The sequence below is a fragment of the Triturus cristatus genome, chromosome 9, assembly GCF_964204655.1.
Source record: "Triturus cristatus chromosome 9, aTriCri1.1, whole genome shotgun sequence".
NCBI lineage: Eukaryota > Metazoa > Chordata > Amphibia > Caudata > Salamandridae > Triturus > Triturus cristatus.
Window position 1 is genome coordinate 79,010,653 of NC_140592.1, and position 24,637 is coordinate 79,035,289.

General features: G+C 43.3%; 1 protein-coding gene across 1 annotated transcript in view; it reads right to left on the reverse strand.

The window, feature by feature from the left end:
• The window catches only part of RBSN (rabenosyn, RAB effector), a 189,437-nt gene that overhangs the window by 111,188 nt on the left and 53,612 nt on the right, over positions 1 to 24,637 (reverse strand). The window contains exon 5 of the mRNA XM_085624454.1: positions 23,180 to 23,314. Within this exon, the coding sequence (XP_085480580.1) occupies positions 23,180 to 23,314 (135 nt within the window). The remainder of the gene's footprint in view (positions 1 to 23,179; positions 23,315 to 24,637) is intronic.

Here is a 24,637-nt window from a genome sequence, read left to right on the forward strand (position 1 = left end):
CAACCATAAAACGTAGTGAAGTTCCAGGGGCACCCCTCTCAGGCTCTCAAAATGTTTCCCTTGGTTTTTCAGGAAAACCTATTGTTAATGAAGTATCACAGCCTCTACCACTTACGTTAGGACCTTTGACACGAACTACAGATTTATTGCTTACTAAATCATGCCCAGAAAATCTGTTAGGAATTAAGACTCTGAAAGCACTAGGAGCCATAATATGTTGTTCTCCGGAAGGAGTAAGGTTGTTTTTACGTGATTTTAAAGGTCACTATGTGTCTAGAGACATGGATCCCCGACTACAGACTTTACCAGTACATCTATGGGCACAAGGCCCTACGGATGTTGGCTGCATGAACATTACACCCTATCGAGTTACATTGAAAGCAGGAGTGGTATTACCACGAATGCGACAATACAAGTTACCGCATGATGCTGTAGTGGCTTTGTTGAAAATCATTGATGAGCTAATTGCCCAGGGAGTAGTTGTAGAAACAGACTCCAATGTATGTAATTCACCGATAATTCCGATTCTTAAACGAACTGATCCTACTGCTCCGCCAGTATACCGATTGGTTATTGATTTGCGTGAACTAAACAAGTGTATTGTACCACAATTCCCTGTGGTCCCTGATATATCATCATTGTTGACAGCAATTGATTCCGAAGCAACATTTTTTACTGTAATCGATCTCAAGAATGCCTTTTTCAGCGTCCCAATAGATCCGGAAAGCCAATACTTGTTCGGATTCAGTTTAAATGGGCGCAGTTTTAAATTCTCACGCGCTCCCCAAGGATTTACAGAAAGCCCCAGCATCTACAGCCAAGCACTGAAAAGAGAACTTGACAGTATCCACATGCCAGTCAATACTGCACTGCTTCAATATGTCGATGATCTGCTGATCACCGCAAGAAGCGAGTCAGAATGTGAAAAAGCTTCTCTGACAGTTTTACATTTCCTAGCCGACAAGGGGCACAAGGTGTCCCCTTCTAAGCTGCAATTCTGTGTTCAGCGAGTTATTTATCTTGGTCACTCGCTGTCCAAGGAGGGAAGGCAGCTTACACCAGATCGCATTCAGTTAATTGCTAACATGTCAATACCCCAGACACAAAAGGAGGTGCGAGCTTTCATAGGCCTCACTTCATATTGTAGGCAGTGGATCCCTCAGTACGCATTTCTAGCAAAACCACTTATTCAGTTAACCACACAGGAGGCAGCCACATCGACTGTTCTCCCTTGGACTCAGGAACATACACAAGCTTTTGAAAGCCTAAAGGAAGCTTTATGTCAAGCACCTGTTTTAGCAACGCCATGTTATAGCAAACATTTTACACTCTTTGTTACAGAACGCGAAGGTACTGCCTTGTCAGTACTCACTCAGGATCAAGCAGGATCATGCAAGCCATGTGCTTATTTTTCCAGTACATTAGATCCCGTAGCTCAGGCTTTGCCTGCATGCCTGAAATCAGTGGCAGCGACAGCTTTAGCAATCAGACAAAGCGATGCCATAGTATTAGGACACCCATTGACAGTTCAAGTACCACATGCAGTAGAGGTTCTTGTGAACCGAACACAAACACAACACTTGACCATAGCAAGACTTACCGGTTATGAACTGACATTGTTTCAACCACACATAGAGATCCGACGGTGTAATACATTGAATCCTGCTACACTATTACCTGTAATTGGAACAGACCCACTAGCTCATGATTGTGTTGAAATCATTGAAATAAAGACGAAACCTAGACAAGACTTGACAGACGTTCCATTGTTAGATCCAGACCTGACGTTGTATGTAGACGGATCATGCATGAGAGCAAGTACAGGAGATTTAGTGGCCGCGTATGCAGTCACAACAGACACTGAAGTTATTGAAACAAATTGTATAGATACTTTGTCAGCCCAAGCAGCAGAACTCATTGCTCTAACGCAAGCCTGTATTCAAGCCACAAATAAGAAAGTTAATGTATACACTGACTCACGTTATGCATTCGGAGTTGTACACGACTTCGGCGTGCTGTGGCGAGAGAGAGGTTATTTAACGTCCCATGGTGCCCACATTCAGCACGGACCCCTCATTCATGCTTTGTTAGACGCAATACATCTACCCACTGCTATATCGATTATGAAATGTAAAGCACACACGAAGGTTACTGATACCATTTCTCAAGGCAATGATTTAGCTGACAGAACAGCTAAACAGACTGCTCAGAATCGCACATTAGACATGACAAAGCCAATAGTTCAGACACCAACACAGTGTATGACAATTAAGGATCCCGCACTTGATGTAATTGACATACAGACGCATGCCACAGCAGAAGAAATAAAGAAGTGGACTGAACTAGGAGGGATCCAGACAGATCAAGGGTGGATGACAAAGGAGAAATCTGTATGGTTTCTCCCTGATTCCATGGTTCAAGCCATTATAGCTACAGTTCACAGTCCAGCACATTTAGGAGAGAAGGCTATGCTAGACAGCATTCAGCACATTTGGTTCAACAAACATTTACGAGCAGCAGCTAAACAAAAAGTTCGTACCTGTATGATATGTTGTCAGTTTAATCCAGGAAAGAGTGTTCCCGTAGAGCAGGGTGGATTTCAGCCTCCTGACCATCCTTTTGAAGTCCTCCAGATGGATTATATTCAGATGGAACGTTGTCGAGGATTCAAATATGTTCTCGTAGTTGTCTGCGCTCTCTCCCGTTGGACAGAGGCGTATCCCGTATCAGATTACACTGCCCCGACTACTGCCAAGCAGCTAGTTCGAGAATTCTTCCCACGGTACGGTTTACCACGTGTTGTATATTCAGATAACGGTCAGCCTTTCTCATCCGAATTAATGAAACATGTCTCACTCTTGTTGGGATATCAGTGGAAATTCCACTGTGTCCGACACCCCGAGGCAGCAGGTCTCGTAGAAAGACATAACCAGACACTGAAAATCAGACTGTCCAAAATATGTAGAGAGAAAGGTGTCGACTGGATAGTAGCATTACCAGTTGCACTCTTTTATATGAGAATGGTAGCACACTCTAGAACAGGGCTATCCCCGTATGAGGTGATCTTTGGTAGACCACCGAATATGTGGGGGACGCCTATACCACGCAAAATAACTGACATTGACTGTAACATGCTGACAGATTACTTGGCTTCCTTGATGTCTGCACTACAATCTTCTCGTTCACAGGTAGCTGCAGCCTTTCCCGACAACACTGAGGCGAAACCCCATGACATTGTTCCGGGTAATCTTGTCTTTGTGAGAAATTTCGACAGGAAAAGTCAATTGGAGCCCAGGTGGAAAGCACCGAAGTTGGTCCTGTTGACCACAAGAACAGCCGTGAAGATCGAGGGACGTAAAGGGTGGATTCATTCAAGTCACGTCAAAAAATTCCATGGACTACCTTCAGATATAGACACTGTGCCCTGCACTCCCTCACAGACTGATTCAAAACTTCCTTTTGTTGAAAAGAATGACTCTCAGTGCTATAAATTAAAGCTTAGGCCCAAACAGTCGAGCAATTTGATTGTTTAAGTCCTCTCCAAGGTGAAGCGGTTGAATTGTCTCCGACATGTATCCCTTGGACCTGAGTAGAGAAAATACCCGAGAAATGTTGAAACGACAGGCGTATTGTAGATCACTGCGTAGCCACTGTATTGTGACTTTATTAATTTTGTTTTTCTTGAGTTTTTTAATAGTTACTGCAAGTATATTGTTGCATAGGTATTATCCTGATTCTAAACGTGTTTTCAATATAACTGATGAACACTCTTTTAGTGACCTACCGCCACATGAGTTGTCCTATAGACTTGCGCTGCGTAATAACACATTCATTAGTATGTTACATCATTCCCATCAGACTAGTAATGCCACCAATTGTTGGGTGTGTGGCCGACTCCCTCCCTATCAGAATAACAAAGGAGTTCTGCCTTTCTTTCCACATCCATTCACACACAATGGCTCCTGTGGAGCATGGTTTAGTTTATTAAATTCCATAGACCCAGACACAGCAGTTTATCAACAACACTGGATATGGGGAAATCTGAATCTAGTTTTATTTAAAGTCTGTCACCCTAATAAGGAGGGTTACCCCAGTAGAACAGGAACTGATTTAGAAAATGAAGTGTATCAATTAGGTAATTTTACGCCTAATCTTATGATTTTGAATGTCAAATCCGAAGTTGAACTAATTCTGCCCACTATGTCAGTATTTCCAGTTAAGGGTGAATTATGTGTACGAAAAGTTGGTTCCATACACATGGGCCATAGCCAATGCGTTACTACAGTAAAATATAGTGATCAAGGTAAATCTTCATTTAGAGCTTCTCGCCATTCTTACTTTATATGTGGTCAGACGGCATATATGCGTCTGCCTCTAGATTGGGATGGTACTTGTTACATAGCATTCCTTTTGCCACCTGTTTTCCTAGCTCCCCCTGATTATTATCGAAATGTTCATTTAGTACACAATAGAGAGCAAAGAGATCTCCCAGTTGTCGATTATACTGAAACAGCATGGGACAAGTATGTAGATTTCAATAAAGGTATCTTTCCCTATATAGGTACAATATCAAATAGTAAGCTGATACGCAGACTCACCAAGACTCTTGAAGCTGTAGTAAACGAGACTATAGCCGCCCTAGGCAATCTGACAGAGGAACAATCAGTGATGAGAATTGTTGTTCTCCAGAATCGTCTTGTCCTTGACGTCATCCTGGCCGATAGGGGCGGAGCTTGCAGGGTCATCGGATCCAGCTGCTGCATATTCATACCAGAAAATTCGCCATCTGTATATAAAGCTATAACACGCCTTCATAAGATTGTAAGCCAGATACACGAGAATCCAGGCACTTGGACGTGGTCCGGGTGGTTTTGGAGTGTGATATCAGCCTGGGGATGGAGAGTTCTATCCTTCCTAGGTATTGGCCTTCTTATACTCTTCAGTTGTTGTTTATGCCTACAATGTGGACCAGCGATTTGTGGTCTGTGTGCCACATCGTGTATTCCACATCAAGGTTTTCGTTCAAAATACCAGAAGAAGAAGGAAGAAGAAATGATGCTCCATGAGCAAATCAATGGAATGATGAAGATTGATGTCTCGTGAAGGGCAAGAAGGGGACAAGGAGGGAATGTGGAAATGTGGATTTTCCTGATCAGTTATGTCCCCTATCTTGGACCCCAACGGTTCTATATGCATGTTACAAGTACATGTATGTTCCCTCCAGTTCCAGTTTCTAAGACGCAAACATATGTGTGTCTACCGTTGACATGTTCTCTGTCAGATCCGCCATCAATGGGCTGGATATTCGATTCCTAAGTATGAAAAGCCACCGACTTTATATGGCTAAGTTACTCCACTTTTACAGTTCAGGCAAGTAGGCCCGATTCTGTCCTCAAAGCCTTTCCCTGCTCTCTGTCTTTGACAGCTTCAGCTTGAGCTCGCATCTGTATCCATGAACTTTGTCCTACTCCCTGTGCAGCTAACGGTGACTGCCTCGGCCAGTTTTCGCCTGTCTGCCAAGAAGTTGTATTTCACCTTCGAATTATCTATTTTACTCTTCAGCCGATGCATTCCTGTCCAGTGATTTAGGTAAACATTTCCTTTAGCTCACAAGCAAAGGACTCAGCCTTTCCGTCCTCCTGCAAGTGATTCATAGCCCTGTTGCCATGGAAAGTTTTCTGCCCCTCGCATCTCATATAGACACTTAGACGCTTGTACACGCACACAGTCAGTATAGAATAGATTCTGTCCGAGAGTTCTTCCTTGTGGATAACATAGTTCTTTAAACATAGGATGTTAGATATGATTTGGGATTAGGTTGACTTGACCCCAGACTTCTCGTCTCCACATGTAGAGCTAAATGTCAAGTCCCCTTCACCCCCTAGTTGCACGTCAATTACACGTCATGCTGCCGCGCGCGCATCTATGCCAAGTATTATCTTATAGATCCACCTATGTCTGATAATTCTAACCAATCATGTTTCTTTTATTCCTTATTACGCCTAGTTTCGATTATGTCACTGTTTTGTCACTTTTCTTATCAAATGTTACGCCTTCTACATTCGTTTCATTATAATGCACTTATTATAAAAATACATGTCTGTTAATGAATTATTGTACTTCACTTCCTGAACCCTCGTGGTGACGGAACCTGAGGACCGCGACTCGAGTCGGCCATTTTGAATGGAATAAAGCCCATTAGAAAACCTCTTATACCACGGATTCTGCCTCTTGTTATTTTGAGCTATTTACTTCAATTTAAGATTCCGCATGAAATTCAGTCCGGTAATATTTATTTTTATTTACCACAACACTATGAGGCCCAGACTAAATATTACAAAAACATCAAACTTGCTCGGAGGAACTGCATCTCTCAACAAATCGCCGAAGCGGGTAATCGATCTAAGGAATTATTTAAAATTCTTCAGGAATTTGTAAAACCAACTGCATGCAAAAGCCCTGACGACTTTTCCCAACAATTATGTGATGATATTTCATTATTCTTTGAAAATAAAATTAATTTTATCTACGACAAAATTCTATTGGTTTCCAATCAAAATAGTAACAACCCTCCATCCACCTCCACTCTGCCCACACGGAGTAAAACCACACTTATGAGGTTCCCAGCAGTCAGTGATTCAGATCTCACCTCCCTAATGAGCCATATAAAATCTGGATCCCCAGAGGATTTTCTATCAGCTAAAATAACTGCCTCCCTGCAAACTCTGCTTAGGCCCCATCTCCAAACTCTGATCAACCACTCCCTCAGAGAGGGATCTGTGCCCACTGAATGGAAGAAAGCAGTGGTGAACCCAATCAGAAAGAACAAAGCACTCCCATGGACCGATCTTTCCAATCTTCGACCCATCTCCCTCCTACCCCTTCTCAGTAAAATGACCGAGAAACATGTAAACACTCACCTGTCCAAATACATCGAGGCAGCGGAGGGCCTAGACCTCTCCCAATCTGGATTTAGGCCCAATCACAGCACAGAGTCTACCCTCCTCTCAGTGACTGATACCATCAAGATGTCACTGGATGGAGGAAATTCAATGATTCTAGTGCTGTTAGATTTATCCGCTGCCTTCGACACTGTATCCCATGAGATACTTCTCGATCGCCTGAGGGAGAGGGGAATAGAAGGAGTGGCTCTTTCCTGGCTAGAAAGCTTTCTCTCTGATCGCCATCAAGAGGTAAGACTGGGCTCCCACCATTCCATCTCAAGGGAGCTCACTAAAGGAGTGCCACAGGGCTCCTGCCTAAGCCCTACACTTTTCAACGTGTATGTGCCCCCCTGGCGGACATTGCAAGATCTCATGGGTTCACCCCGATGTCGTACGCTGACGACACTCAGCTTTTGTTCCCCTTTAAAGCCCTCACGCCCGCAATACAAAAATCCTTTGCGGACGGTATGAGGGCAATATCTTACTGGATGGCCACTAATCGCCTCCAGTGTAATGTAGGCAAGACTGAGGTTATGCTGTTTGGGGAGGCCACACTTTTGTGGTCCCGGACTGGTGGCCCCCGGACTTAGGACCAACCCCATGCCCCAAACAAATTGTCAAAAATCTTGGTGTACGTTTAGACAGATCTCTTCTGTTCAAAGAGCATACGAACCAAGTAGCAGGCTCCTGCTTTCAGATCATTGGACTGCTATGACGAGTCTTCCCATTTCTATCTGATTCCCATAGGAAGACTCTTATCCAGGCTCTGGTCATAAGTAGACTAGACTACTGTAATGGACTGTTGGTCTCGGCAAACGAGGAACAACTACAGAGACTGCAGGTGGTCCAGAACACGGCTGCAAGATTAGTTCTCAACGCCCAGCCAAGGTCCACATCTCCTCCCCTCTTGACAAAGCTTCACTGGCTGCCTATCAAACAGCGTGTAAAATTTAAAATCTGCTGCACTATCCATAGATGTCTGTTTGGCAATGGACCTAAATATTTAAAAGAGATATTTAAACCCTACAAACCCAGTCGAATACTGCGCTCTAGCAGTCAACAACAACTTCAGGTTCCTAGGATAAAAAAAGTTAGGCAGGGAGGGCGAGCCCTATCCTATAAAGGCCCCATCCTCTGGAACTCACTGCCCCTTGCTCTTAAAAACATTATCAATTTCCATTCCTTTAAGAAGTCCCTGAAAACGCTCTGTTAGGTCTCTTTCCGCCTTATCTCTTTTCTGCTTTAGCATCAGACAATGGCTTCTTGGTTAAGCATAAGCGCGGAGATACCCCTTCGGGGGTTGACTTCCAGCGCTATACAAGAGCAAAAATAAATAAATAAATAAATACAGCACACAGTACCATGGCTAGGTGAAGACAGTAACTGGGAGAAGCATCTTTTACCTGAAACCTATTTAAAAAACGACCGCTCCCGGAATTATTAATGACGAGACAACATGTTCCGAGAGTATCCCATAAGTAATTAAACATGGCTCAAATCTGGGCAGGTGGTGAAAGAAATAATGAGGTATTTGTCATTCGGAGCTTAGGTGCCTCTGTGGAATATTAGTCCTTTCATACTGATTATGCAAGAAGAACAAGTTACTTACCTTCGGTAACGATATATCTGTAAGAAACATAGGTTAGTTACAGATTCTTACCTTAGAATTACCCCCAGGCGTCAGACTGGATCCGGAAAGTTTTTTCGTCAGCAGTACCCCTGCGCGTCGGCAGGTGGTGTCGGTCGACTCTGCGTGCGTCGTTGGCATGGTGGTCGCCGGGATGATGTCGCGGTAGCTACTTCGACGTCGCCCTCGCGTGCTGACGTCAGTTCTGTCACGACTTTCCATGCCAGAAGCGCAGAGCCATGCAAGACACTGACCACTGGTGCACAAAACTAGGGCCCTGAAAGGAAATCCTTAACCCTAGAAGTCAGTTCGGAGAACGGGGAGGATGGGTGTGGCGGTAAGGAATCTATAACAAACCTATGTTTCTCACAGATATATAGTTACCGAAGGTAAGTAACTTGTTCATCTGAAAGAAACAGTTAGTTACAGATTCCTTACCTTAGAATAGATATCCCAGCAAAACCAACCCCAGAGGTGGGTCTTCAAACTAAGTTCACACCAGATAGTTCTGGAGAACAGAACGGCCCAAGAAGCCATCTCTCCGGACTTGGCTGTCCAGGCAGTAGTGTTTGGTGAACGTGTGCGGCAATGCCCACGTAGCTGCCTGACAGATGTCACTTAGGGGGACTCCGTGTCCCAAAGCAGTAGTAGCTCCGTCGCCCTGGTGGAATGGGTGCGCAGCCCCACTGGATGCTCCTTCTTTGCCAAAGAATAGCAGGCTTTGATGCACAGAACGACCCACCTGGAAATGGTCCGTTTGTGTGCTGCCCGACCTTTCTTAGCGCCCACGTAACCAACAAAGAGCTGGTCGTCCATCCGGAAATTTTTTGGTCCGATCCAAGTAGAAGGAAAGCCCATGTTTTGGATCCAGACGGTGGAGCCTCTCTTCCTTTTTCAAAGGATGCGGAGGCGGAAAGAAGGTGGGCAAAGTGATAGTTTTGCCAATATGGAAAAAAGTAACCACCTTGGGAAGAAAGGAAGGTCTAGTTCTAAGGACGACCATGTCCGGATGGACAGCCAGAAAGGGAGGCTTGGAAGAAAGAGCTTGTAGCTCCGTCACCCTGCGTGCAGAGGTGATGGCCACCAGAAAATAAGTTTTCAAAGTAAGAAGTCTGAGAGGACAGTTATGTAGCGGCTCAAAGGGAGTGCAAATAAGATATGTAAGAACCAAGTTCAAGTCCCTCTGGGCATTACGAAGGGAACAGGAGGAAAAAGATGAGTAATGCCCTTAAGGAATCTATTTACAACAGGGGACTTGAAAAGAGAAGGCTGATCGGGAAGCCTAAGGAAGGCTGAAATGGCAGAGAGGTAGTCCTTTAGAGTGCCCAGAGCAGAGCCCTGCAGGGCCAAAGAAAGGAAGAAAAAGAGAACTTCAGAAAGGTGCGGAAAGGGGATCCACAGCCATTGCTGCCCACCATGCCACAAATTTGTTCCATCTGCAGGCGTATACCATCTTAGTGAAGGGATGCCTGGCTGCCGCTCAATCTCCACGCAAGCAGGTGAAGGCTGGACAGGTTCGGGTGTAGGACCATCCCCTGCTAAGACAGAAGATTCTCCCGAAGAGGCAGTCCGATCGGAGGATCGATGCCCATGTTGAGCAGCTCTGGATAGCAGACTCGTCGTGCCCAATCCGGAGCCACAAGAATGACTTGGGCCCGGTTGTGCTTGATCTTCTTCAGCACTCTGGGCAGAAGTGGAGTAGGCGGAAGGGCGTATAGAAGACCAAAACTCCACTAGCGACGAAAAGCATCGCCTAGCGAGTGCCGCCTTGGAAATTCCAACGCGCAGAACTGCTGACATTGCGCGTTCTCTTTGGTGGCGAATAGATCTAACCAAGGCTCTCCCCACTGCTAAAAGAGACCTTGCACCACCTCCGAGTGAAGACGCCATTCGTGATCCATCATGCACCTGCGGCTGAGTTCGTCCGCCCTGGCGTTCAGGGAACCTGCCAGGTGTTGAACCACCAGGGATATACCCTGATGTTCCAGTCATGTCCAGAGACGGAGGGCCTCCTGACATAGGGTCCACGACCCCACCCCGCCCTGTTTGTTGCAGTACCACATGGTGGTGGTCTTGTCCGTGAACACCTGCACTACTCTTCCCTGGACAGAGGGAAGGAATGCTTTGAGTGCAAGACGAAATCGCCCGAAACTCCAGATGGTTGATATGGAGCCCGGACTCCGCCAGAGACCAGATGGCTCTGATCTCTGCCTCCCAATGTGGCCACACCACCCCAGAAGTGATGCATCAGTCACCTGGAACTCTGGTTGAGGAAGAGAGAGGGATCAGTCGTCGACCCAATCCTGGTTCGTTAGCCACCACTGCAATTGGTGTGCAGTGCCCTCCGAGATCTGGACGCAATCGGACAGGTTCCCCTGATTTTGGGCCCACTGGAACTTCAGGTCCCACTGCAGATCCCGCATATGCCATCTGGCAAGGTCCACCAGCAGGATGCAGGAGGCCATCAGACCCAGTAGTCTGAGGGTCATCCTGAACGAAACCCGGGATAGAGGCTGAAAGATCGGAATCATAGCCCGAATAGCCCGGACTCGATGTTCGGGAGTATAGACCCGAAACTGTGTTGTGTCCAGAACCGCTCCTATGAAGAGGAGCTTCTGAGAGGGAATCAGGTGCGACTTCAGCACGTTGATGGAAAACCTCAGTAAATGCAGAAGGTCGGCCAAAGTCTGGAAGTGGAGGACGACAGTCTGGGGCAAGCCTCCCTTCAACAGCCAGTCGTCGAGAGGGAGAAAGGCTGGAACCCCTGATCTGAGCAGATGAGCTGCGACCACCGACATCACTTTCGTGAACACCCGAGGGGCAATGGAAAGGTGAGCACGGTAAACTGAAAATGCTTGTGGCCTACCGTAAACTGCAGGTGGCGCCGGTGGGCCTGCAGGACGGGATGTGAAAGTAAGCGTCCTGCAAGTCCAAAGCTACCATCCAGTCTCCAGGGTCGAGGGCAGACAGGACCTGAGTGAGTGTCAACATTTTGAACTTCTCCTTTCAGAGGAAGCGGTTGACGTTCCTGATATCCAAGAAAGGACGCAGGCCTTTGTCCTTCTTGGGCACCAGAAAGTAGTGGGAATAGCAACCACGACCTACTTCTGGGACAGGAACGCGCTCGATGGCTCCCTTGGCCAAGAGTGCCGAATGTTCCTGTTTGAGAAGGGACAGATGATCCTCCGACATGCGATGGTACTGAGGTGGCATGGATGGACCGGCAATCTCGAAGGGGAAGGACATCAGTCGGTAACAGGAACCTCAAGCCTTGAAGCCGGGCATCCCTCGTGCAACAGGAGTCGATAGACTCAAAAAACGATGTCGGCAAAAGTCGAGAAAAAGTCAGTCAAAAAGCGACTGGCGGTACCGCTCTATCCGGATCAGCGCTTGCTGGTGTGGAAAAAGAAAGAACTGACGTCAGCACGCAAGGACGGCGTCTAAGTAGCTACAGCGACATCATCCCGGGGACCACGACACCGACGACGAACACAGAGTCGACCGACGCCACCTTCCGACGCGAAGGGGTACTGCTGACGAAAAAACTTTCCGGATGCAGTCGGACGCCTGGGGTGTTAATTCTAAAGTAAGGAATCTATAACTAACTGTTTCTTTCAGATATAAATGTGACGAAGAAAGAAGGATTAAAGGTCTTGGGTGACCTTTACCCAAACAGTAAATGAGTTTCATTCACTGAGGCACAAGAATACAATTAACCCAGGGCAATTCCTACAGAATGTGCACATATTGCGGAAAGGCCAGGGAAATTCGGTAAACATTCCCCAATGCCTCACACACTACCCAAACGTGGCACCGCTGTCAACATTAGCTCACGAGTGAAGACTGTTAGACAACATCCATGGGGCACTCCAGCAGGATAAAGATGGCGACACGGACTATTGGCATATCTTGGAAAGGTATTTTCTCTGCCTACCTTCCTCCCAGTGGAAATGCTCATTGTTCTGCCATAGCTTAACAGCATGCCTTATGATAACAAACAAAAAGCTCCAGTTTCCAGGATCTAGCCTAGAAAGTTGCTTCCCTTATGGCAATTATGTCTGCATGCAAGGTTCACAAAAGCTAGGCCCTGTGTTTGAACATGCCTTGTACAATATTCCGTAAGAACAAGGCTTCTTTAAATGACGCCTGACCATCCTCTCTAAAATACGTTCTGATCTGCATGCAAATAATAGCACATCGCCTCCCATCTTCTTTTCGAAATCTCCCTCTACAACATATATATCTCTTCACAGCTTTGATGTGAAACGGGGTAATATGTAAACAAAACAACTGATATTAAGTCATTTATGACTCAATACATTCAGGTATCGTGAACTGCAAGCAGTACACAGAACAGTGGATTGTGTGCTGTACAATACATTGTCACAAAAGGCAAAGAAATATATTTGAGGAATGTCTACAGATTACTGTAACGTGGTGAAAAGTAGCTACTATGAGACGTTTTAGAAAAGCTGCCATTTGTTAGTCTGGTACAGAGGCTATTTTTCACTACTGCAAGGTACTGCTGCTCCAGAACAGGAACCTAAGTGGGCTATGCTTCTGTACAAAATTTGTTTGGGTAGCAGACTTTATCTTTTAATGAAGTCTTTGCCCACCCGCTTGATAGATTGTTTCCCACGTCACAGGACTAAGTTTACTATTCAGTCCGGTAATCATGGATAGCAAAGATGTAAAGAACCATAGAACGTTGCTGTTTTCAGCTTATGACATAACAATGAAAATGCCAACATACCCAAGTACAATAATAGCAAAGACTTTACACGATTACATGATCAATTAATAAAATAATATAGCAGATAAAACCCAGATCTTTACATCATGTATAAATGTGTTATAATAAATATATAGCCTTAATGTTAACACAATGGAAAATCTTTTTCCTCTCAGCACATAGAGAACTAGCCAGCAACAAGATGATATAATCCACAGACCTCTGTACAGCCGCTCTCCTGGTACACCATGCAGCCCATAGATAAGTAGCTACTGTTTTGTAAATCAAAGGATCAACGGATTTATACCAAAATGCAAGTGAGTCAGCCTTGTTTATTACATGGCAGAATATAAATAGGGTATGCAGCCTGTTTTACGTGCTTGTATTACAAAACAGCATAAAGTGACTAATTATACCTATACCCCAAACCTGCAGTCAAAGAGGCTATAGCTGTGTAAAGGCTTGTCTCATTTGGCTGTAGAGTCATTAGTGGGATTGTACCCAGACCCTCAGTGCACAGCAATATATTCAAAAGAAGTGGAGTATTTCCATTCAAATCACTTTAAACATATAGGTTGCAAATTTATTTTCTTTCATAAATTCTTTCTTGATTTATTATGAACAAAATCCATATTACTTCCAAGTGGAACAAATATTTTCATTTGGTGACACCTTTTGGATCCCAATTTATCGGTCCCAATGCATTTCAGGCTCAAGGGGGCCCTTCATCAGGGGGATATTCAATATCAGTGTAAATGAAGCACGAAAATTGCTGGGTTACCACCACAATCTAAACGTGGTCTCTAATGAGTAACAAAAATAACATCGATATTGGAAAATTCCTTTGCAGGTAACTATCTAAAACATGAAGCGATAGCCATGTAAAAATGTGCACGTTAAACTATGAAAAAAAGAGGGGAGTTGTTCATCGAAAAGAGTGGAAGCGGTTACTGAATCAAAATAAGGATGTTCAAGAGTGACAGAATAAGATAAAGGTAAAAACAACATCTGTTCATGCTGAACGAAGTCGTGGTTAAAGGTACTCCCATGTTGTCGACTGAAAATACTGACTCTCAGTCAGTGGCAACAGTTTTAAACGCGGTGAAGCAACTTAGAACAACATGCACTAAAACGTCGAGTGACTGAATTCAAACTGCCCTGCTGATGGTAGAAAAAATTATTATTGTGTGGAGGTAATTATCGTATATTCATTTGAAGTCTACGTGAGAATACTCTGTAGTGCTGTGAACCAGGTGCGGTCAGCGCGAAAACATGCAATACATTAAACAATAAACCGGTCAGCGTGCTGTGTGAAATAACGCTCACCTTCCGATAAACGGTGAAGATTTAAATTCACCAAGGTCGGTCCAAGAGGTAGGTTCAACTGACCGGGCGATGACAGTTTAAAAAGTCTCAGAGTGGTTGTAACTAAAAAGTGAAACCGGACTCCCGGTGTAACTTGAGGTTGGAATACGGCGACCGAAACACCATATTTGAGTGGAGATTAGTAGTATAAAACCCAAAGGTCAATGATGAGAGCGAAATGATTAAGGGTCAAAGGGTTTAAAAGGTTAGAAAATAAAAAAGAAAAAGGATGTATACGACGTACAAGATAAAAAGCAAAATAAAGTAAGGTAAAACAAGATAGTACAAGTGCCACCATATTAGAATGGTGAAAATAGGTGATAGGCCAAGATGTAAACCATGTTTCAAACAGAAAAAACTCCAAAAAGATTAATAACTAAGTATTCTATACCAGTTCAGTCCATACCTAGAAAGTCAATGCAGGTAGCCAAAAGGATAATAGTTAATGGTTACAAAAAACAACTGCATTCTATTCGGTCATTTTGTCTATTTGGATGCAGAGTATCCAGTAGTCTAATCCAGTGAATTTCTCTCTGTATGAGAGACTTGATAATGTTCATACCCTCTCGGGGTGCTATGCATTCCAAAACCAAGAAACACAATTGGCTGACATTATGATTGCACGACTGGAAGTGCATGGCCACACACGATTTTTGGTTGAATGTACGTATATTGCTTTATGCTCATACATCCTCACTTTAAGTTTTTGTTTGGTCTTGCCTATAAAGGCTAAGCCACATGTGCATTCCAACATGTATATGGCATTCATACTGTCACACGTTGCTGTGGTGTGTAGTTTGATGGTGTGACCTCTTCGTGGGTGTGTGATAGAGATAAGATGACATTATTGCAGCTACTGCAATTGTAGCACTGTGTTGTTCCCTTCGGTTGTTGTTCCACAGTTTTAGTTTTGCGGTGGATATGATTTCTTTAAGGTTTTTACTTCTTTCATATGCAAACAACAGCTGATGATTGAATATGTCTTTGAAATCTGGTTCGGCTGGTATCATTGGCCAGTATTTCAAAATAAGTTTTTTGAACGCTGCACTCGAGGTAGAAAATGTTGAGCTTTGGTCACAGACGTTGAAAGTCGATCACGGGATATTAGTGGCACACGTTGTTCAGCTTTCTTTAATACATCAGACGGATATTCTCTGTCCTCAAATCTTTTTAGCATGCCTTGCATGTTACTAGATAGTTTGTCCAGATCTGATACTATTCTTTTGATGCAAAGTAACTGAGAGAAGGGTAAATGCTGTTTCAATGATGTTTGGTGGAAACTATTAAAATGCAATAAGTTATTGTAGTCTGTAGCTTTCTGCGCATTTTTACATGGCCATCACTTTACGTTTTAGATAAAGTTACCTTCAAAGGAATTTTCCAATATGGATGTTATTTTTGTTATACTCATTAGAGACCACGTTTAGATTGTGGTGGCAACCCAGCTATTTCTGTGCTTCATTTACACAGATATTGAATATCCCCTGATGAAGGACCCCTCGAGCCCGAAATGCATTGGGACCGATAAATTGGGATCCAAAAGTTGTCACAAAACAAAAATATTTGTTCCATTTGGAATTTATATGGATTTTGTTCATAAAAAAAAAAATCAAGAAAGAATTTATGAAGGAAAATAAATTCAATCACGCAACCTATATGTTTAAAGTGATTTGAATGGCATTACTCCACTTCTTTGGATATAGCATCAGATCCGGACAAACTCTAGTAACATGCAAGCCATGCTAAAAAGATTTGAGGACAAAGAATATCCTTCTGATGTATTAAAGGAAGCTGAACAATGTGTGTCACTAATATACCGTGATCACCTTTTAAAGTCTGTGACCAAACCCAACAAAGGAGATCGCATGGTCTTAGTATCAACATTTTCTACCTCGAGTGCAGCGTTCAAAAAACGTATTTTGAAATACTGGTCAATGATACAAACCGAACCAGATTTCAAAGGCATATTCAATCAGCAGCCGTTGTTTCCATATGAAAGAAGTAAAAACCTTAAAGGAATAATATCCACCACAAAACCAAAAACTGTGGAACAACAAGAGAAAGGAAGAATACCGTGCTACAATTGCAATAATGTCATCTTAGGCAACTCTATCACACACCCACAAAGAGGCCACACCATCAAACTACACACCACAGCAACATGTGACAGTATGAACGTCATATACATGCTGAAATGCCCATGTAGCTATAGGCAAGACTGAACAAAAAAATAAAGTGAGGATAAATAAACATAAAATCAATATACGTACATTCAACCAAAAATCGTGTGTAGCCATGCACTTCCAGTCGTGTAATCATAATGTCAGCCAATTGTGCTTCTTGGTTTTGGAATCCATAGCACCCCGAGAGGGTATGAACATTACCAAGTCTCTCTTACAGAGAGAAATTCACTGGATTAAACTACTGGATATCCTGCAAATGAATGGACTAAATGACCGAATTGAATACAGTTGATTTTTGTAATCATTAACTATTATCCTTTAGGCTACCCACATTGACTTTCTAGGTATGGACTAAACTGGTATAGAATACTTACTTCACATCTTTTTGGAGTTTTTTCTCTTTGAAACATCGGTTACATCTTGGTCAATCACCTTTTTTTCACATTTTCACCATTCTAATATGGTGGCACTTGTACTATCTTCTTTTACCTTACTTTATTTTGCTTTTTATCTTGTACGTCGTATTCATCCTTTTTCTTTTCTAATCTTTTAAACCTTTTGACCCTTAAACACTTTGCTCTCATCATTGCCTTTTGGGTTTTATACTACTAATCTCCACTCAAATATAGGGTTTCAGTCGCCGTATTCCAACCTCTGGTTACACTGGGAGTCCGTTTTCACTTTTTAGTCACGACCACTCCGAGACTTTTTAAACTGTCGTCGCCCGGCAGTTGAACCTGCCTCTGGGACCAACCTTGGTGAATAAAAATCTACACTGTTTATCAGAAAGTGAGCGTTCTTTCACACAGCACACCGAATGGTTTATTGTTTAATGTATTGCATGTCTTCACCCTGACCGCACATGAGTCTCAGCACTACGGAGTGTTCTCATGTAGACTTCAAATGAATATACGATAATTACCTCCACACAATAATAATTTTCTCTACTGTCAGTACGGCAGTTTGAATTCAGTCACTTGATGTTAGTGCATGGTGTTCTTAAACAAGGAGTTGCACCACCGTGTTTAAAACTGTTGCCACTGACTGAGAGTCAGTATTTTCAGTCGACTACATAGGAGCACTAAACAAGGAGTTGCACCACCGTGTTTAGAACTGTTGCCACTGACTGAGACTCAGTATTTTCAGTCGACTACATAGGAGCACTTCTAACTATGACTTCGTTTAGCATGAACGGATGTTGTTTTTAACTTAATCTTATTCTGTCACTCTTGGACATCATTATTTTGATTCAGAAACCACTTGCACTCTTTTCGAAGAACTTATACCATTTTTTCATAGTTTAATGTGCACATTTTTACATGGCCATCACATCACGTTTCAGATAAGAGTTACCTGCCAAGGAATGTTCCAATATCAATGTTATTTTTGTTATACTCATTAGAGAACACGTTTAGATTGTGGTGGTAACCCAGCTATTTTCCTGCTTCATTTACACTGATATTGAATATCCCCCTGATGAAGGCCCCCTCGAGCCCGAAATGCATTAGGACCGATAAATTGGGATCCAAAAGGTGTCACCAAATGAAACTATTTATTCCACTTGGAATTAACATGGAATTTGTTCATAAAAAAAAAAAAAAAAAAAAAACAAGAAAGAATTTATAAAGGAAAATAAATTCAATCTACGCAACCTATATGCTTAAAGTGATTTGAATGGCATTTCTCCACTTCTTTGGATATATTGCTGTGCACTGAGGGGACGTCTTCCCTGGGGGGACGCTTTCACGACATATTGACCGAGACGCTCGTGGATCAGTGAGCGATACCCGATCTGCACGCAGAATTGTAAGAATCTGATCAACTTTCAATTTTACATTCACTTTACAAACTGGTGTGCATGTGCCACCATTTATAGATTGTACCAAGACAAAATTGGAGATCTAAAGTGTGGCATGTCTCAGGTTAAATCCAAACCAGATCACCATCCTCTTAAGGATTTTAGGGGCCTTAGGCAAGAAATATTTTGGTGGCCCCTGTTTGGAACAACTTTGAATTTTATTACACATTTATCTAATTCAACCCCTATGCTGCGTAACATTATCAAATTACACATTAAAGGTTAAGATACAAAAATACACAGAAGTGAAATAGGTAGAAAGTTCCATTTTTCCAGGTGGGACTTGGAAGATGTGGGCCCTGGGCAACTTCCCACTTTGCCAATGCCTTAAAACATCTCTGATCCAGATTGTGCTTGCAACCAATGTAGTCACTGTAGACTAAACAAGGCAAGTAGGGTAGGACTCACTATTTTCAGTTTCATTGCCCATAAATCTTCTTCTTTCAGGATTTTCATTGCGGGTCTAAGTAGGATGGGAATAGCCCTTGATTTGCAGTTACCAATTGTGATAAGCATACTTTTAACATGTGAGAGCGAATGGATTTCAGCTATTCTAGTGTATGTTACCACCTCCCACATGGATTGTATATAACCACTAGCTAGCTGGTTACCATTTAGCCTCACATCCAGTACCATTCTGGTGCCAGAACACTGAAATACGTTTTAAACCCAATTCCAAAGAGAACTTCCAGCGAAGTCCTGGCCCCAACCAAAGTTAAGATCTCAAAAAGTATTCTCTACAACCTGGATCTTCGCTTTTCCAGCACATCGCCAAAGCCAAGAGCCATGAGCTGCAGCAGTAACAGGTTTTTGTTTGTCCATATACTTGCAAGGCTGTAGATATTGACTGGTTGCTACCTTGTATTTATATCTGAGTAGTCCATTAACAGCCATACCAAGCACAATCACATAATGGAGGAAAAAAGTTAATTACTTGTAATCCTAGTTCTCGATCATAGCTATTTTCAAGTAATTTATGAACTCACCCACTTTCCTTATTGTTATGTTATGCAGAAATATAAACCACACTAACACCCAGTAAGGTATCCTGGTGCTGAGTAGGTGCGAGTCCATCCAAAGCTAGGCCTAGGAGATTACTCGAAAAGCCAGGTCTTCGGTTTCTTGAAAAATTCAAGAAGTGAGGAGGAGTCTCTTATGTGAAGTGACAGGTCATCCCATGCTTTAGGAGCAATGTAGGAGAAGGCTCATTCACCAGATCATTTTTTCAGATGTGTGCAAGAAGGAGAACAGACAAGCAGAGGTGTCTAGAAGGTTTGTGAAAGCAGATGCAATTGTTGGGGTATGCTGGGCCTGTGTTATATAATGCCTTGAAAGTGTGGGTGCGGAGTTTGAATTGTGCTTGTCTGTGTATGAGGAGCCAGTGGAGTTCTTTCAGTTCTGTGATGTTAGTGTGAAGTGGGAGGTTGAGAGTGATTCTGGCTGCCGAGTTCGGAATGGTCTGTAGCCTTCTGGCAAGTTTTTTCTTGATCCCGACATAGCGGATGATCCCGCAAGTCCAGCTTGCTTCTGATTAGGTTTTTCATGACAGTTTTTCGAGTGCTGATTGGGAGTCAGTTATAAATCTTCCTCAGCCTTTCCTGGTTATGCAAACGTGAGGAGATTACGGCGTTAACTTGTGTGATCGTATCATGTTTGCGGTCGATGACAACCCTGAGGTTCTTGGCATGGGTGTTGGTCCTAACTCTGTTGGCCACCAGGTAGAGTCCCACAGTGAAATGCTCTTCCCGAAGATCACGATTTGGGTCTTGTTATTGTTCGGCTTTACGTTACAAGAAGGGTAAACCCAATTAGTGTCACTGGGACCTGGGTATGCAACAGTACAGTATGGGAATTGTCCCAGTACACAATTATTCAACATAGAAACAACATCAAGAAATAAAGGAAAATATAGAACAAACGCATCTTATATTTAGACAGTTCAATGTTATTTAATCACAATGAACAAACAAAAGGATCAAGACACCTGTATAAATACGTGCCCCAAAAGAAAAGGGAAGGGGTGTTAGTGATTGAAGTGAAGGTAAAAGGGTGTATGGGAGAAGTAAGGTACAATCTCTATATAGTGCATAGCCATGCTTCAAATGCTATCTCAGTGAAGAATCGCTGTTGATTGAGCTGGGTAGGGCACCATAAATTATCCCACGGTGGGGAAAGATCATGAAGGTAGTGGGCACGTAGGCTCTAAGCATAAGAGAACTAAATATAAGATGTGCTTGTTCTATATTTTCATTTATTTCTTTAAGTTGTTTCTATGTTGAATAATTGTGTACTGGGACCATTCCCATACTGTTGTTCGGTTTTAGGCAGTTTGTCTTCATCCAATGGGCGATTTCAGTCACGCAGGAACTGAACTTGAACCGGGTACTGAGTGTCTTGTCCGTGAGGGAGAGAATGAGTTGCATGTTATCAGCCTAGGAGAGGACACTGATTTTGTGAGATTGGATGATGCTGGCTTGAGGCATCAGGTATGCGATGGAGAAGGCTGGGCTAAGGGAGGATCCTTGAAGAACTCCGCCGAGGTCACGGGAGTCCAAACTGTACGATGCCAGGCTGACCAACTGTGTCCTTCCGGTCAGGAAGAAGCAGGTCCAAAGGATGGCATGTCCTTGGTTTCCGATGCTATGTAGGCATTGGATAAAGATGTGGTCGGCGACAGTATCAAATGCTGCGGAGAGGTCCAAGAGGATGAAAGTCACAATGTCACCTCTGTCCAGAGTCATGCCAATGTCATCCATGGTGGCGATGAGAGCAGTTTCTGTACTGTGGTTGGATCTGAAACCATGTTGAGTGGTATTGAACAGTTGGTGGTCATTGAGGTATTTCGTGAGGAGTCTGTTGATGATTTAAGGCCAGGAATGGTAGAAGGGAGATCGGTCTGTAGTCGGCACTGAAGGTGTCTGCAAAGGGTTTCTCCAGAAACGGTAGGACAGTTGTGTGTTTCCAAATGTCTGGGAAGGTTGCAGAAGACGTGGAGGCATTCAGAATGGGTGTGAGCATGGCACTGATAGGTAGCAGTTTTCCGGAGTAGAGATGGTGGGGGCAGCGGTCCGAGGGGGCCCGAGTGATAGGACTTTCTGGTGGTGGCGGTAACCTCTGGGGTGATGATGAGCCATGTGGTTAGCATGGAAAGGATTGGGAAACATTTGACGAGGTCTGTCGGGTCCATCTGCAGGATGCAGTTGCTGTAAATGGTAGTGATGTTATTGCTGATGAATTAAAAGAACCAGTTGCAGAGGTTCTGAGAAGAGGAGATCAAGTTTGAGGCAGCCACTGGTGAGGGGAAATCCTTCACAATGGCAAACATTTATTTGCTTCTGTTGGCGGAGGCATAGTTGCTGTCTGCCAGGGTGGTACGTTTGCTTGTAGGGATCATTTGGTGGTAGTGTTTCAGGGTGGATTTGAATGTGCTCCTGTCTGTATTGTCCTGGCTCATTTTACATTTGTGCTCCAGAAGTTTGCAGTAGCGTTTCATCAGTCAGAGTTCCTCCATGTACCAACTGGCCTGGGTTTTAGATCTTCTTGTATTGCTGTGTTTGACGGGGTCAGGAAGCAGGAGGTGATCCAATTGTTGAAATTCTTGACAACTTTGGGAAGGTTGTTGTTGTGTTCAGGTCGGTGGATGTTGAGAGCGGTGTTCTAGTCCTAGTCAGTGATGCGTTCCACTTTATGCAGCCTGGTCTTATGGCGATGCGTGTGTGATCAACTAGGATGGGGATGCTGAACTTTACGAGGGGTTGGTCTCTCTCGGAGACTGGTGTAAGCTTGTTGACTCTGATGTTAACAAAGGGGGTGAAAATAGTGTCCAGGAAGTGGCTGGCGCCATGGGTAAGTTCTGTTCCTCGTTGGGTAAGCCGCAGGCTTCCAAGGGCTTCCCTGGTAACCAAAAACGTAGATTTAAGTGGTCTGTTCAGATAAGATCCTAATACTTCCGAGATCCAAAATAAACCGATGGTCAAGTGCCACAACTGGGTCATATTGGAGAGGAAGCCAGCATGGAGGCTTAAATACATAGTGCAGTTTTCTTGTAGTAAAACCATGTTACCCTTCATTTTCAGCATAGGGTTGATCAAGGGCTCCTGCCACATTTGCAATAGTCTGGGGGGTGGAGGGGAGTAAATAACTTCCTTTAAAAAACATTATACAGATTAAAAACAATTGCATGTAATTAAGTATGTGTGAAAAAATCCTTTTATTCTTAACCTACAAAAGGGCACAGCTATTCAGTGTTCATGAATTTAGTGAAGAGATTCCCATGACGGAGAACTAGAATTACATGCGAATAATATTTTCAGTCATCTCACAACGTACAAGAAAACAACAGCCACAAATTGAAACAGTTTCACGTTTGTTCGCTAGCAACGACCTTCTCAAATTTACCAGGACGCAGGCTTGACACTAAGCACAGATTTCTTGGCAAATATTCCAATTATCTCAGTTCAGTGTTCTTACCTATTTCCTGTGGATCCCACATGTAAGGATCAACCCCCCCATAGCTGTAGAACTCATAGCGCTCCTGGCTTCCAGAATCCGTTCTTTCCTCTCCTTCTCGCTTCAGAAGCTTGTTCTTCGCCTTCCTCACAAAGCCTTCAAAACAGAGCAAACAATTAATGATGGAAAACAAGGTAAAGGAAGTATGCAAAGCTTATTATATATCTTAAAAGCAACACACGCCTGCCTATACATCGGTGAAGACTATATTCTTTAGAAAACAGTTATTACCAATGTACACCTTCTTTACAAACATTAATTTAGCAAAGAATTTTGTTAAATGTAAGGGGAAAAAGATATAATTTACATGAGTGGTGGTGATTCAGGAAGACATTAAAAAAAAGTGTACACTAATGAACCAGAAGTTTTTCAAGTCAAGTCAAGTCAAAGTATGCTTTATTCGAATTTCATTCATAAAAGCAGAATACAATTACAATAACAGTTACATACAATAGATTAAAATACGATTAAATAGCAATCAGGACAACAGATACAAAGCGTACTTCTACAAATTACTGACTTGATGATACCCTATAAAAACATACTGTACTATTGGCGGTAAGTGGTTTTTTTAAGAAAGGGTAAAATGATTAGAGAAAAATAGATTATAAACCATGATATGGAAGATTTAAATGCAGAAGAAAATGACATGGCAGAGAATAGTCGAAAGACTAGCAGTCTCTGCCAAAACAAGAGAATAGTCAAATGACTAGCAGTCTCTGTCTGATCAACCACGCCCAGCCTAAGTATTTTGCAGTGGCTACTGAAATCCAGGGCAAAGTGCTAGTACATATAATACGCAGGGCCGCGGTACCACTGGCTGTTCCCAGGTTTTTACACATTGGGGACAGCCAGATACGCCGCGGGGCCGCGTAAAACTTACAAGCAAATAGAAAATGACCGATGGTTTCTTTACTAATACCACAGGCAGGACATCTATCACAGGATCCCTCTTCCCACTTTGAGGACAAAAATTTGAGGGGAAGTGCACCTGATCTCAATTGAAAAAGGAGCTTCCTTTCTCTGGGCCTTGTTATGATGTCCCAATATGGTTCTAAACAGGGGTACATCTTGGCCACTAGGAACTCTCCGGTCATAGAGCCAGCACTGGAGTTACTCCAATGCCGGCGAGCAACCATCTCCCAGTAAGTAATCTTTAGAGTGCTTTTAGATGGGAAAATGGCTCTCCCCGGATCGTCCCAGAGTGTGCACAAGCCGAGCTCAAAGAGGGATGTCCTAAGCGATTTTAACCATCCTATTTTGTGGTAAACATCGGATCGTATTATATCTAGAAAACCCTCTGCATAATGGGAAAGCACAGGGGTCGTCCATAGCCTGCGCCAATACAGGATCGGACGAAGTTGGACCAAATCTGAAATTGCTCTTCTACCCAAGTCATATTTGAGGGGCAACAATGGG